The sequence below is a fragment of the Poecile atricapillus genome, chromosome 2 (assembly GCF_030490865.1).
Source record: "Poecile atricapillus isolate bPoeAtr1 chromosome 2, bPoeAtr1.hap1, whole genome shotgun sequence".
Classification (NCBI taxonomy): Eukaryota; Metazoa; Chordata; class Aves; order Passeriformes; family Paridae; genus Poecile; species Poecile atricapillus.
In genome coordinates, this window is record NC_081250.1 from 18,572,688 (window position 1) to 18,586,232 (window position 13,545).

General features: G+C 34.0%; 1 protein-coding gene across 1 annotated transcript in view; it reads left to right on the forward strand.

The window, feature by feature from the left end:
- The window catches only part of DNAJC1 (DnaJ heat shock protein family (Hsp40) member C1), a 108,474-nt gene that overhangs the window by 43,615 nt on the left and 51,314 nt on the right, over positions 1-13,545 (forward strand). Inside the window, exons 4-7 of the mRNA XM_058833092.1 lie at positions 1,149-1,314; positions 2,187-2,284; positions 3,375-3,468; positions 12,907-12,997. Of these exons, the coding sequence (XP_058689075.1) occupies positions 1,149-1,314; positions 2,187-2,284; positions 3,375-3,468; positions 12,907-12,997 (449 nt within the window). The remainder of the gene's footprint in view (positions 1-1,148; positions 1,315-2,186; positions 2,285-3,374; positions 3,469-12,906; positions 12,998-13,545) is intronic.

The following is a 13,545-nucleotide window of genomic DNA, read 5'->3' on the forward strand; positions in this document are numbered from 1 at the left end:
CGCTATTATTCCTGGATTGGTCAATTTACTTGAGAAAAACCTACTACTGAGTTCTACTGACCTGCATGACAATATAGGCCCTATTTCTATTCCTGTAATTAGGCCTGCGACTAACTCAGAATATTTTTAATTAAAATATTTTGGTCAATGTGTTGCACCAAATTAGGCCTTTCAGTGCAGATTTAATTCTGGAAATGGTGTGATTAGAATATGTAATGAGTTGTGTTCAATTTAAGATTAACAGGTTGTGCATCTTGAACATACAGGTTTTTGAGTTTACTGTAGAGATTTTTTGTTTGAAACTACTCTGAAAAGTTAATTTTAAAAAATCTGGTTTACATGTCTGTAGTTTGTTTATTTTTAAATTAATCAAATACTGTAAATAAAAGACCACAGAAAAACTAAGATATTTCAGAATATTTGTATGAAGGAAAAGGGATTGTTATAAAATAGTTTCTGTACAGTTGGTAGGGTTAGAAATTAAACAGTTTTAAAATAGATTGATTTTGAAGACAGTGTTTCAAATAGAAAATCAGAAACTGGTGAACTTTGTTTTCAAACATCAATATCAAGCCTCTAATTGAAACTCTTATCTTACAAAGAAGGTATGGTAAGTCTGGCATGTTTTTACCTAAGGGATTTTGTGGTACTAAAGGACAAAAACCAAAAACAGAGATACCTCTCCCCTCCCCCCAGCACTTGTGCATTTAATTTGTAAATGAAAAAAGGGTTTGTAGTGTTTGAGACATTTGTTCTTGGCTACCTATTTAGTTGTTCGTGGGTTTTACTTACTTTGATCATGGAGACCTGCCCACTGGTTACTGAGCACATAGAACGGTAGAACGCATCAACGTTTCTGGAAGTCTCTTCAGAAGTGAATGAACTTGGAGGGGGAGGGGGGTAAGTGTTGCAGGAACATTTGAATTTTTTTTTCCCTGCCCCAGTGTTTGGAGCCTGTTTGTTTCCACATGCAAGCCTATCTGCTGACAAAACAAGGCATTGCTCTCTAAAAAAAAAATAAATTACTAAATGATCTTTTGTGTGTATTATTCAAGCACTCTGTGGATTATCTTTTGTTTTATAATTGGATGGTTTGGCTTATTTCATTTTTAGCTCTCCATGAAAGCCTGTTATGTTTGCTACTGTAGGTATGATGATATTCTAATCAATGGACTACCAGATTGGCGACAGCCTGTGTTCTACTACAGGCGGGTGAGAAAAATGAGCAATGCTGAGCTGGCATTACTCTTGTTCATTATACTCACAGTGGGTCATTATGCTGTGGTTTGGTCAATCTACCTGGAAAAACAGCTGGTAAGTATTGGTAATAAATCAAACTTGCTTCAATTATTAGTACTGAATTTCCTGTAGAAGTTTGCGTATTATAGAGATCTCTACCACTTCCCCTGGTTTGAATTTGGATTTTTCATATTTTAAAATGATTATATTTTAAATTATGATAATTATAGAATGAGATATTCAGCATCTCAGAAATAGTAATCTAAAAACCACCTAATTTTTCTAGAATTGGTAATAAACTGCAAGAGCTGGTCCTGGGTTTTTAGCTGGAAGGAAGAAGAGAAAAAGTCTGTCATTTGTTGATGAAGAATCATATGCTACTGTAGTCATATATAGGGTTTAAAAATAATCAGGTTTTATTTGTTTAAAAGTCATACTTGCTTTGCCTTTGTTCTAATCTAAATGCTTTTTAGGTTTGGGTTTTTCTTAACAGGGTGGGAATTGGTAAGCAGTATAAATCACATTATTTTTTGATAATTTTTTTTGTCATATAAAAGTCTGTTGCACTTAGTAGACTAGGAAAAAAACTAAGCATAACTTGAAAAATATTCATACATTAGCATCTATTTACTTTTTTTTTATTTTCCACTGCATTATTGAAGTTGATGAATGAGAAAGGAGGCAAGTTGAATGCTTTCTCCTCTTAGAAAACTTTGATTGCTATGGAGATACACATGAGTGACAGAACTGGACTTCATGTGTGTTTAAAGACTGGATACCATGGCAACAGTTATTGTTAAGATAGATCATTTTACTTAATCATGTAGGACCCCAGAAACATTTGCATAAATGCTACTCTACTGTTTACCCTTCACAGAAGAGTCCCAGTAACATTTGTGGTTTACATGCTAATGATAACCTGTAACCGTAGTTCTTTCTACATCAAGGATGAACTGCTTAGCAGAAAAAAGAGGGAGAAGAAGAAAAAAACAGGCGGTAGGAGTACAGATGAAGCCAAACTTGCTGCTCTCGACAAAAATGAAAGGTGGGAAAGAGCTCTCTTGTTTTCTGCATTTTAAAACATTCTTTCAGCTGCTGATATACTTCTCTCATTCATTTTCTTTTTGCATCTTTGAAATACTCTGTGAGAAAAATAACTGTATTTGTAGTAACAGCCATTGCGGATATAAAGTGCTAGTGTAGATGTGTTTTCAGGTTTGGATTTGTAAATAAACACGCGGTGTTTATTCACCAGATCAATAATCACTGAAAGATTAAGGCTGAATTAAAGGCATCTGTCTCATAAAAGGGTATTATTTCTACCTAAGTTGAAATTTCTAATTTCTAATCTGATTTTAGAAGATTTTAGAACTTTTTCCCTCTTTAAGGGTTTTTGCCTTTGATTACAGTTAACAAATTTCAGTTTATTTGAGATTTAATTTATTGCTCTTCAAGCAAAGAGTTTTTATGGGGTTTTAATGTTTGTCTGATTAAATGCTTTTTATCTGACTAACTTAAAAATCAGCATGTTGGTAAAGGCTTCTAACACATTGTTTGTCAAGGAACACATAGGGAAATAGTGACTTTCAGTACACTCCAGAAGATACCACTATTTCTTCTATTGATTCATAGAAAGAAATAAAAGGTTTAAATAGTTCACACAGCAGGGGCATGAACTGGATCAATGAGGGATGGAGATCAGAGACCATTCTGCCTGTCGTCTTTCCTGATGACATCAGTGAGCAATGCTCCAGTGAACTGCAAATGACATTAATTTTTATGTATTGTTTTGTTTATGCTACAGTCTTCATATCTGGTTGTCAGCACTTGTGAACACTTGGTTGAGGGTTGAGTGGTTTTTTGGTTTGTTTTTTTCTTTAAACTGAAGTGATTATGTGGCTTATGAATTTATTTTCTGTAAGAAAAGTCCTTTTAGGAGATCAAAATACAGCAATTATTAGAAGTTTGCTGTTACATATTTTGAATTAAATGTTTTAAATGGATGTTTATTAATATGTAGTTAGACATTTTTATGGGAGTTGACAAGTGCTTATCGTCTTAAAGGATAATGGGAAAGTTCTGGCTTTGAGATTGTGTGGCAATAATGAAAAACCTACAATTTTATTTGACTGCAGGGTACTGGACAAACCACAATGGCATGATTTACTTCCGTGCAAGCTGGGAATATGGTTCTGTCTCACAGTCAAAGCTTTACCTCAGTTATTTCAGGTAACAGTAATGATGTTAAATTGTGTTACTTAATTTTTCTTGATGGTGTTATTATGCATAATCAGATGTGTAGCAGTTGTTCTTAATCAATTTTTTGGCTCAAACACATAGCATAAATATATATATATGTATATATAAAGAAATTACTCTTTGGAGGCAAATTTGATGTCATAAGTTCATGGAAATATGAATGTATTTTAAATGCATAATCTTAGTAAGCTAGGAAAGCAGTTAGGCAAAACTACAAGGATAAATGATGGGAGAGGGGTGATATATATCCATCTAATTAGGAATAGCAATATTTTTTAAGTGATGTTAACAAAAGTACTTTAATCTCAAATCGGCAAATAATGTGCTTTCATAGCAAATTTTAATATGCCATTTAAATTTGGGGTAACATTAAAATTACTTTTTATGATGGAATTTCTTTAATTCACTGGATAACAATACAAATTGATACGTAAAATTGCTGAGGTAAAATAACAAAGATATGGTTGTAATTTATAAACATCAATGTGGCAGGCTTGCTCACAGTTATTGTGTTTTAATATAATATTATAAACTGTAAAATCCACCTGCTATTCAACCAATGAAGTACTGTCAGATCAGTTATCAGAAAAACTTTTTTAAATTCACCTGCTCTTTCTTTGCATCTTCCTTAAATAGTCTGTTTGTTTAATACCTTTGTCACTGGTAATACGGATCAGGCAATGTGAGGTGGATTTTTCTTTGGTTTACAGAAATATTGAGTGTTAATTTAAAAGTATAAGTAGTAGAAATGGCATCAGTGTTTGAATTTTGTCTTTGTTCAAACTTGAAAAAGACCATAGGTATAATTCCTACTCTTTTACTTAAATCCTTGTAAGAGTTTTAAATGCAATAATGCTTGGGCTTCCAGCATCCATTTTTATAGCTTTTAACTTTTCCTACAAACAGAGGCAAAAATTAATCTCTTGCTCTCTTAAAATTTTCATTAGAATTCTGGGGCTATTTTATTAAAAAAACATTTCTTTTTGCACGTTTGTAAAGCAAGTTGGTTATGCTTAATCAACTGTTGTGTCCAAATTAATGATGTTCATTTCTCATCAAGGTGAGTCAGATAGAAAATAATTAATGTCAGCAAACTCTGTTGCTGCATTTTTGAAACTTTATTCATAATTATAGTACTTTTCCTTTTGTTTTAATTGCAAAATTTTTAAAAATCACACAATACAGTAAGATTAGTTAATAATTTAAATTTAGGACTTCTTATGGGCTTTTTATAATTTTTATGATATTAAGATAGTGTTATTTCGATATAACGGGTTTCAGGTTTGCTGTTCAAAAAGCAGCTCCTATGCCTGTCAGAATTGGTAGGGAAAAAATACAACAAAAATGATGTTTCTTGTTATGTAGAACTTAGCCTTTGTTTGGATTCCTAATCCATTAAATTAATAGTACTAGAAAAAGAGCTGTCCAGTAACTCTTAGAAAATTGGAGATCAAACAGGGTTTGGTGTCAGGGGAAGCATATTGTAGAGGAATTCAGAGCAGGAAGTCTTTGAAGCAAAGAGGAATGAAAGAGATAGAGGTTCTAGAGTAAATTGTCCCATACATAAATGACACTACTGCTTCACTGCAGGGTGTTTTATTGTTGTTTAACATGACCCACTAGTTACATGAGTTAAAATGCAATAAACCATAAATAATCTTCAATGTTAAAACTATCCAGGACTTCCGGTGACTGAAATAAATTATTGTAGCTTATTATTTATTAGTTAACAATACTTAGTATCACCTCTTCTGAAGAGCAAAAGAACAGCAGTTGACCTCATGCTGGAGCTATGTTCTGAAATGACAGCTGAAAAGATTCCTGGTATGTTGTAACTACCTTGACAGAGAGGCCCCTGGGTTCTTTTTGATTTTGATGTATATTTAACATTTTGTCGAGATCTGCCTTAATGACCAACATGGAGCAAAAAGTTATCTGTACTTGTAAGATCACACCCTGGTACAGAGGTCCTGTTTTAAATCTCAGTGCTTTTTTCTTCAGTAATACACAGACTTGAGATTTCAGAGTACTTCATGCTTTTGATGTAAATAAAACCACTAAGGCAGAAGATGAAGGATCCTATAGATAGTGAGTAGTGTTACATGTCGTATTGCAAGTCATCAGGATGGATGCTACAGATTTTAGTTGTTTATTGTTTTAATCTAAATTATTTCTCCAGTCATTTAAGAGCCAACAAATTGTTTTCAAAATCTGTCGTTCAGCTACAACTAATCCAATTGTAGATGAACTTCTAAAAATGCATCCATATTTAAATGAACCATATTTGGGATAGGAAGGGGGAAGTGTTAGCAATGCTTTTAACTGAATGTTGCTCTGCCATTGAGCTTTTCAAAGCCCTGCCAGTAAAACAGCTGAACGGTTTCCTCAAACTAATGAAACAGAAGCACCTGCCTGTAATAGATGCAAGTTCTTCCTCAGAGGAGACTGCAATAAAAACCCCCGAAAGAAATCAAACATAACAGCATAACAACAATAGCAACAAATAAAACTTTTTAGCCCTTCTTGTACTGAATTTTTTTTACCTAGCATCCATCTTTCCTGTTAGTTAATGTGAATATTCTTCTTGCAACAGCTGTGTCTGAGGATTCAGGTTGCCAAGCTTCTGCTCATGCCTGGCTCTCATTTATCCAATTGAATGTCTTTCTCCTATTTCCCTTCCTCCTTCAAAATGTCAGATTTCAGAAGGAGGCACTTAAAATAATTAAGGTGGGCCTTCACTGAAGAAAAATGCTTTGTTTGTATGCCCTTGTGATGGCCTATGCCATTTTATTGTAGCCTGCATTTTATGTCAAGAAACTGGAAGAAAAATGTGTAAGAGCAGGATGAGAGAAACTAAGAAAATGAGTAGGTTTTTTAAACTGTTGACAATTGTATTTTGAGAGAAACTGCACAGGCTTTTTTATCCACACATTGAGTTTAGTTAAATTTAGGTGTGAAAACAGCATTTTTAAGTTTGTTTGAAGCAGTAAAGGGAGAAATAATACATAAAATGTATCATAAATCAAATATGTGTGCTGTGAAGGAAACATTAAGTGGAGTGTAAATTACATTGCCTATTACCAAGTTCAATTCTTGTAATGTAGGATAAGAAAAAAATAGCAAAAAAATGAAGATTGTTTCTAAGGCCATTTTAGTTAATGCTTTCATGAAAATGACCTGGAAAAAGGCAATGTATTTAAAAAAAAAAAAGGGGGGGGGGGAAGAATCCCCAAAAACTCAGTTAAAATTCTTATTGAAACTAAAATATCTTCTTAGAATGAAATAAACTAGCTACGTGTAGTGTGCAAGAATTTCAGTTCAAATTGTGTATGCAACACAGAATAGACAGTTGTGTTAAGTGTACTTATGTTTTGGGGGAGAGCTGCTGTAAGTAAATTTCGGTTTTTTCCAAAACCACCTGACTAGAGGGTGGGCTTTTTTGGGTGTACGGACATGTAACTTAAGTGGTCTTTTTGAAAAATGTTTTTAATTATTCTTCACATCTTTTTTCCTTCAGAAAACAGAAGATAGGTATGTTTCTTAGTGGTCCTGTCAACTTTTCCTCCACACTGATGTGGTGAAGTTTAGGACTGAATGTCTTTATTTTTACACCAACTGAATTATGAGCCTGCTGTTGTCCTGTGGGTAATGGAGCAGAAAGCATTTTTGTTTGTTTTGGACAGAAATGGTTTCTTGTTAAGAAAATAAAGTTTCCTTCTATCTGTAATCCTGTAGGTGTAGAGCAGACACCCTTGCAGTGAGCTGTTGGGAGAGCTGGTGGCTCACCAGTAATGAGAATGCAGTTAGAGCTCAGTACATAGTTGCACTGGGTATAACCTAGTGAGATTATCAACAAAGCTTTCAATTACAATTGAAACTTGTGTTTATAAAGACCTTTTTGTAGCACAAAGTGAATTAAAACAAAAAAGCCAGTAATTTATTTTTATGTAGACTACCAGATGGTAATTACTGTAGCTGATTTAGTAGTCTGGAATAGATTCAAACTAGTGACCCAGAGGTGTTTAATTTCTTGGCATTTTTTCCTCAGGTTTTCTTTTAATCCATGATCACAATTCAACACCTGTTTAGAGATGGTTCAGCTTTTGGCCTTAAACGGATTGGCAATGTGTCATTAAACTCAAGAGGCTTTGCCAGCAGGGCATCTCCTTTGGCAGGTTAGCTTCCAAGCAAGATTTGATTAGGTCAGCAAATGTATTTGTGTGTTGTTTCTGTCTTCAAATGTGACTTTATATAAAATTGTATGAGATTAAAACAAAATTTACTGCATTTAATAACATATGCATTAAAAATATTAAGAAAAAAAAAGGATTTATTCAAGTCAGTAAGGTTAAATATCACTCAATTTCCCAGCTTTACAGGGTTTTGAGGGTTTTGACATGTTCCAATTTACTGTATAGCACCAATGTTGGTATAATTTGTGAGGAGGGAGCAATTGCAGGATGTGTGGCACAAGTGATTGTCCATTTGCTCTGTTTCTTGCTATTCCACAGCTGTTGGGAGAACCAAAGTAGGGATGAAGCTCTTGACCCTGAGGTCAATTAGAAGCTTAGAAGCAGGTCAGAGGAGAGGGGATGGTAAAACAAATATTCTGGGTGTATGCAAGTGAGCAAAAATAATTTGTGTCTAACTGGGTACTCCTTGAGGCTGTGGAGGAAAAATGTGCTGCAAAAATAGTAAAAGTTTTAAATAAATGTAAGACAGTAAAGAAATTTGCTTTTGATTGTCTGCTATGCTGTGGCAGCTTCTTTATATCACTTACTGTAAGTCGACATGTCCTACCACATGAGTGTAACTCGTGTGTATGAGGCAATGCTGGCTCTCAGTTATTGCCACTGGTCTGCTCGGTGTGAGGCTTCATGGGGTGTGAAGTGGGTCCCAGAAAGGCCTTGCAGCACCTCTGTTTCCCCTTCTGGCTGCCTTTGTCTCACCGCTGGGCACATGGAATTCCCGGCAGAGAGTGCAGTGGCACAGCCAGCTGCTGGTCACATGGTGCACCGAGGCTTGGGAACCACGCCACAGCTGCCCACGGGCTGTACACAGCTGAAGAGCCTCCCCACACCTGGGATTGTTCTACAGGCAAAGCACAATTTTTTTATTATCAAGGAGGAAGTAATGTAGTTCCTATTTCTTTACTAGGTTGCCTTTGGGCAAAGAGGTAAAAATGCCAAAGAGAAGTATAAATCGTAATGTTCAACTCTTTTTAAAACGTTATTTCATACCATAACACATTGATATCGCTAGTTCAGAATCCTATCCAAAGAGTATTTTTGCTGTGGTGTAATGGCTGGAAATTTTATTGCATAGAAATAGCAAATTGAAGGTCAGCTGGTAGAGTAGATTTAATTTAACTCCTTTTTTTCTCTCTTTTTAATATAAATTGCATACAATAATACTGTGCTCAAAAAGACAAAAAAATTGGTTCAATAGCTCCGTAAAAGTATTTATTTTTGATGTAATTAAAGTTATTCCAAAGAAAAGTATTTCAGTATACTGATTTTAAGTATGCTTGTGAAAAAGTTTTCAATTAACAGTGAATTTTGTTTGTGTCAATCCCTTACCCAAAGAACTAAAATGTGAGCTGTTTCCATTGCAAAATCTGAAATGAAGATTCTCATACAGCAAGTTGTTTCAAGCTGTTTGCTTTCTTTCTCCTTATCTCCAGTTTCTTTTGAGGTAGACCAGAAAGCCAGGGAGATTTGATATTTACTGGAGGGAAAAATACCCAAATAACAAAAACCTAAAAACCACAAAGCAAACAAACCAACAAAGTCTCATCACCCTCCCCAAAAATCCAGGAGAAGCCAAAATGACTGAGAACGGAAGTTTTTACGTCTGCAATTAGTACAGTTTGAATAAATGCTGTATCTCTTGATTTAAAAGCAACAAACAAAAAAAACCACCTAAAACTCCAAGCAAGACCTCAAACCCTAAAACAAATGAAAGAAACTCTTGAAAGTTTAGTATCAGGAATTTCTGTATTTCTGCATATCTCAGGCTCAGCTTTGTCTGGGCAATCTCAATTTAACAACATGAGATGATGCTGATATAAAGAAAGGAACTATATTTTCGAGAATCTTTCAGTATTCTTCATTCTTATTTGTGATTAAATATGTGGGTAATCACAGGATTTTCCTTTACATGTCAGTTTAAATATAATTTAGATATACTAATAGCAGAATTTTGCATTTCCAATACATTCTTTTTTTCATTCTGCTCCTTTTTAGAAAGTAAATATTTGAATTTATAGTATAAAAATCAGCATATATCAGCCCTCTACTTTATTCTTTATGCTTAACTAATTGTATGCTATACTGCTTTAATGGTGAGAAGAAATATTGTATTAGTTTTGATGTTTTTTTGAAAACTTCCTAAACTCCTGCAAATGAGAACATATTTCTGATTAGGTGAGGTGGAATTTTAGTTAGAATTGTTCCAAGCTTTGTATTTGTGTCTTTTTTCTCTGTATCTTTCCACCCCAGAAGTACAAAAATACTGCTATTCTTATGTCTTTTACCTCTTGAAGGTGAAGTGTACATTAAGCATAAAATGTTGATGTTTTGAGCTGTAAAATCGTTACTGAATCATGGGGAAGGAGCATTAGATTGGAAGAGACTGTATCTGTATTGTCAGTTTCTTTAGTGCCCTAAAATTCTTGTATTGAGACAAAATGACTGCTTAAATTTATCACTTTGGAAAAGTAAAAAATCTGAGCATAAAACTATTTTGAGATACTTGCACTACCAAAACTGAATATTCTTGAAAATAAATATTCCTGTTGAGACTGATTGAAAGCTAATGAAGGATAAATTGATAGGGGCTTGTTTATATTAAGGCAGAAGTTTTCTTCAAAGGACTTCCTATGTTCAATGGTTTTCCAGTGTTTTTTCATTTTGACCTATAAAGTCTAATACACATAAAATTTGTGTCTGTGGATTAAAGTCTACTCAGGTATGCCTTTTAATTTTTCTTTACAACCTGTAGAGCCATTCTTATTTTTTGTGGGAAGGATTTGATTTTCAAATCTTAAAAATCCATTCTGAGTAAAGCTTTTTGTTGTTTTGGTTTTTTTTCTTTGCTTTTCTTTATATGTATACATTTGTGTATGCTTCAAATTGTGCCATTTCCCCTTTTTTGTTATTATGGTACTAGCCATAATAATCTTACTGATAAGATAAAAGACTGATGCTGCCTTTGTTACCTGCATATTACTCCATTTGTAGTGATAATCCATTCTATATCTATAAAGCAACAATACTACCAAATTTCATTTACGTGCTTCTGACTAGTATTCTTTGTTGTTCAGCTATTGTGTCTCATTTTCATCTGAGCCACATTTCCAATTGTTCTGTGATTGACGTGCTGGAGAGATTGACAGTTACCCCCTAGTGCCTGCTGTCTGGAGATCCCACAAGCAATAATGGATTTTACACCAGAATTTAGCATCAAATATTGGCTTTCAGTGTCAAATGGGTTAAATTTAAATGCCAGTTAATTGTAGCCATTTTGAAATCATAGCCTTAAACAAAAGCGTTTTTTGGATATCTCTAAGTCTGAGTCTTGTGTATGCCACACAACCCAAATGTTTCAAACTCAGCAGAAATGAACTATTGCTTTTATGGCTGTTTCTGTGTCTTACTTTTGCAAGTAGGCCAAACCTTGAGAGCAGAAGGAAAGTTTCCAGTGTGGTAGGGAATTCTTATTTCAGGTAAACCAAAAAGAGAACCAGTGCTGATCCTAATTTTGTAATTCAAGTATGTCTCCTCAAAACCTACATATCTGCTGTTAATACTAGTCTTCCTGTAACTACACCTTTTTTTTAGCCACAGCTCTACTTAAAGAAACCCCTCTTCCCCAATCCTAAAATTATTAGCATGTGAGATGCTCTCTTCTTTTATGTTTCAGAAGCAAAAAGTTATGTAAACCCTTTAAAATTACTTTTGTGTGCAGAGATTTCCTACATAAGACTGGCAAAAAAACCCCAACTTTCTATTTCCTGTACCCAATTAAAAAAATAATAAAAAAAAAGACAGTAAGAAGAGGTGTTTTGGAAGGAGGTGGAACTTTACTGATCTTCTGTGGGAATTTATCAGAGTTGTTCTTCAGGCATGCTGATCTGTATCTATGAGATGTCTCCAAACCACTACAAAGTTCTACTCAGAGTTTGGTCACTATTCCTGCCATATGCTTCCAACCTCCTTCAATTAGATTTGAAAAGGTAGATGCAGGTGTAACATGAAGAACAACTGTTGTATATTTGCAGGGAAAATGGGATGATTTTTACCCTTCCATTAGAGTCAGCAATAATGACTGCTCAGATTTTTCTTTTCAAGATTTCTTAAGGTGTCTTATTTCACGTTGATGATACTAGGTTTTGTTCAAATATAGTTGAAGCTATAAAAAATATTTACTACCATTTTACAATACATTTTGCATTCAAATTTAAGTTACCCTTTATCTGTAAAAAGCAGTACTGTTAGTGTAATAACACCAAAAAGTATTTTTGGGTAAAAAGATCTCATGTTAAGTCTATCTAATACTGTAATTAATTTTTATGTAATAGAATAAACATTCTGCATGCTTGATAATGATAAATAACAATTTCTCTATTTCAGCATTTCTATTATGGATTTCTTATTTTTGAATGAGTACAGTAATCTCTTAAAGTGATGAGAGTAAGAAAACTCTCCATATTTCTTACTTCAGCAATCTGGTAGTTCATATCGGAAAGATGTCAACAGTAGTCTATAATTACTCATTCATCAGATTTTGGAAAGGTATACTTTATTGTGGTGCATGTGTGGCAGGACTTCTGGTTTTATGTGTACATTTGCTTTATAGATTGCCGATTAGAATCTAATCCTTGGAGAAAAAAAAAGTAAACTTCCAACACTTTAATAGCAATGTAGAAGTTGGTTAGAAAAAAAAATGGAGAGGGGGAACAAGCTGGCACATGCATTTAATGTTACCTTAATGAGTTCACATTAAGGTGATTGCTGCCTAGCAGTTAGTTGCCTTTGTTTGCCCCTTCGCACACTACTCTAATGAAAAACATCTCTTCTTCTCTTGAACTTCCAGATTGCTGATTTGAGCAAAGTGCATGCATGGTCTCTGCAAAGCTGTAGGTAGTTTCTCTAATCATTTTGCTTTTCAGGTTGTCAATGAGCATCGTAGTCTATATTATCAACGCTATTACATTTGAGCCTTTATTACACAAATTCTCTGTTTTAGACTGAAAATTGCTGTAATTCAAGGGAGCAAATATATCTTAATTTTTTTCCTTTTTTTTCCTTTTTTTTGTGTGTGAGGTTAAGTGAGAACTTAAAACAGAGCCTTTGCAATTACTTGTTTGTATAAGGATTCTAATGCCATTGCAACATTTTCTTGAAGGATGCCAGACAATTATATATAGAATATAAAGAAACAAAAATGAAGGCGAAAGAAGATGCCCTGGCTAAGGCTGAACTTGAAACACTTCAGAGTGAGTTTTTACCACTGTCTTAATAAACAAAGATGTAATACAATATACCTTCTACATAGGATGTGTATGAACAAACGTTTTTCTAATCTTCTAAAATTTGTGCTTTATATATTTCTCTGCTGCTATTAAATTTAAATAAGCCGTTAATTTCATGGCTAATTTCGCAGTAGAATGCTGGTTTGTTCCTATCGAAGCATACAACTCAGGTGGTCAGTTGGATTGTAGCAAGAAGAACATACCTTGCTAGAGATATTGCTTTACGGGAGGGGAAGATCTCAAATGTACTCTGCATTTTCAGAAATGACCTCTTGGTTTTCTGAGCATTTGTATTCTCGTTGTTTGTAAATATTTTGTTTTAAAGAATATGTTTAATAATTCTTTTGTGCATATTAAATTGTTTTTTGTGATAGAAAGTGACAATAATTTGAATTTCCAAAAGCATGGATGCAGACTTCCGAGGTGGATTCATGCTATTGTTGAAAGAAATGCTTTAAAGTTTTTATACTTTTATAAAAGACCAGAGAAGGCAATTAACATTTCCTTTAGTA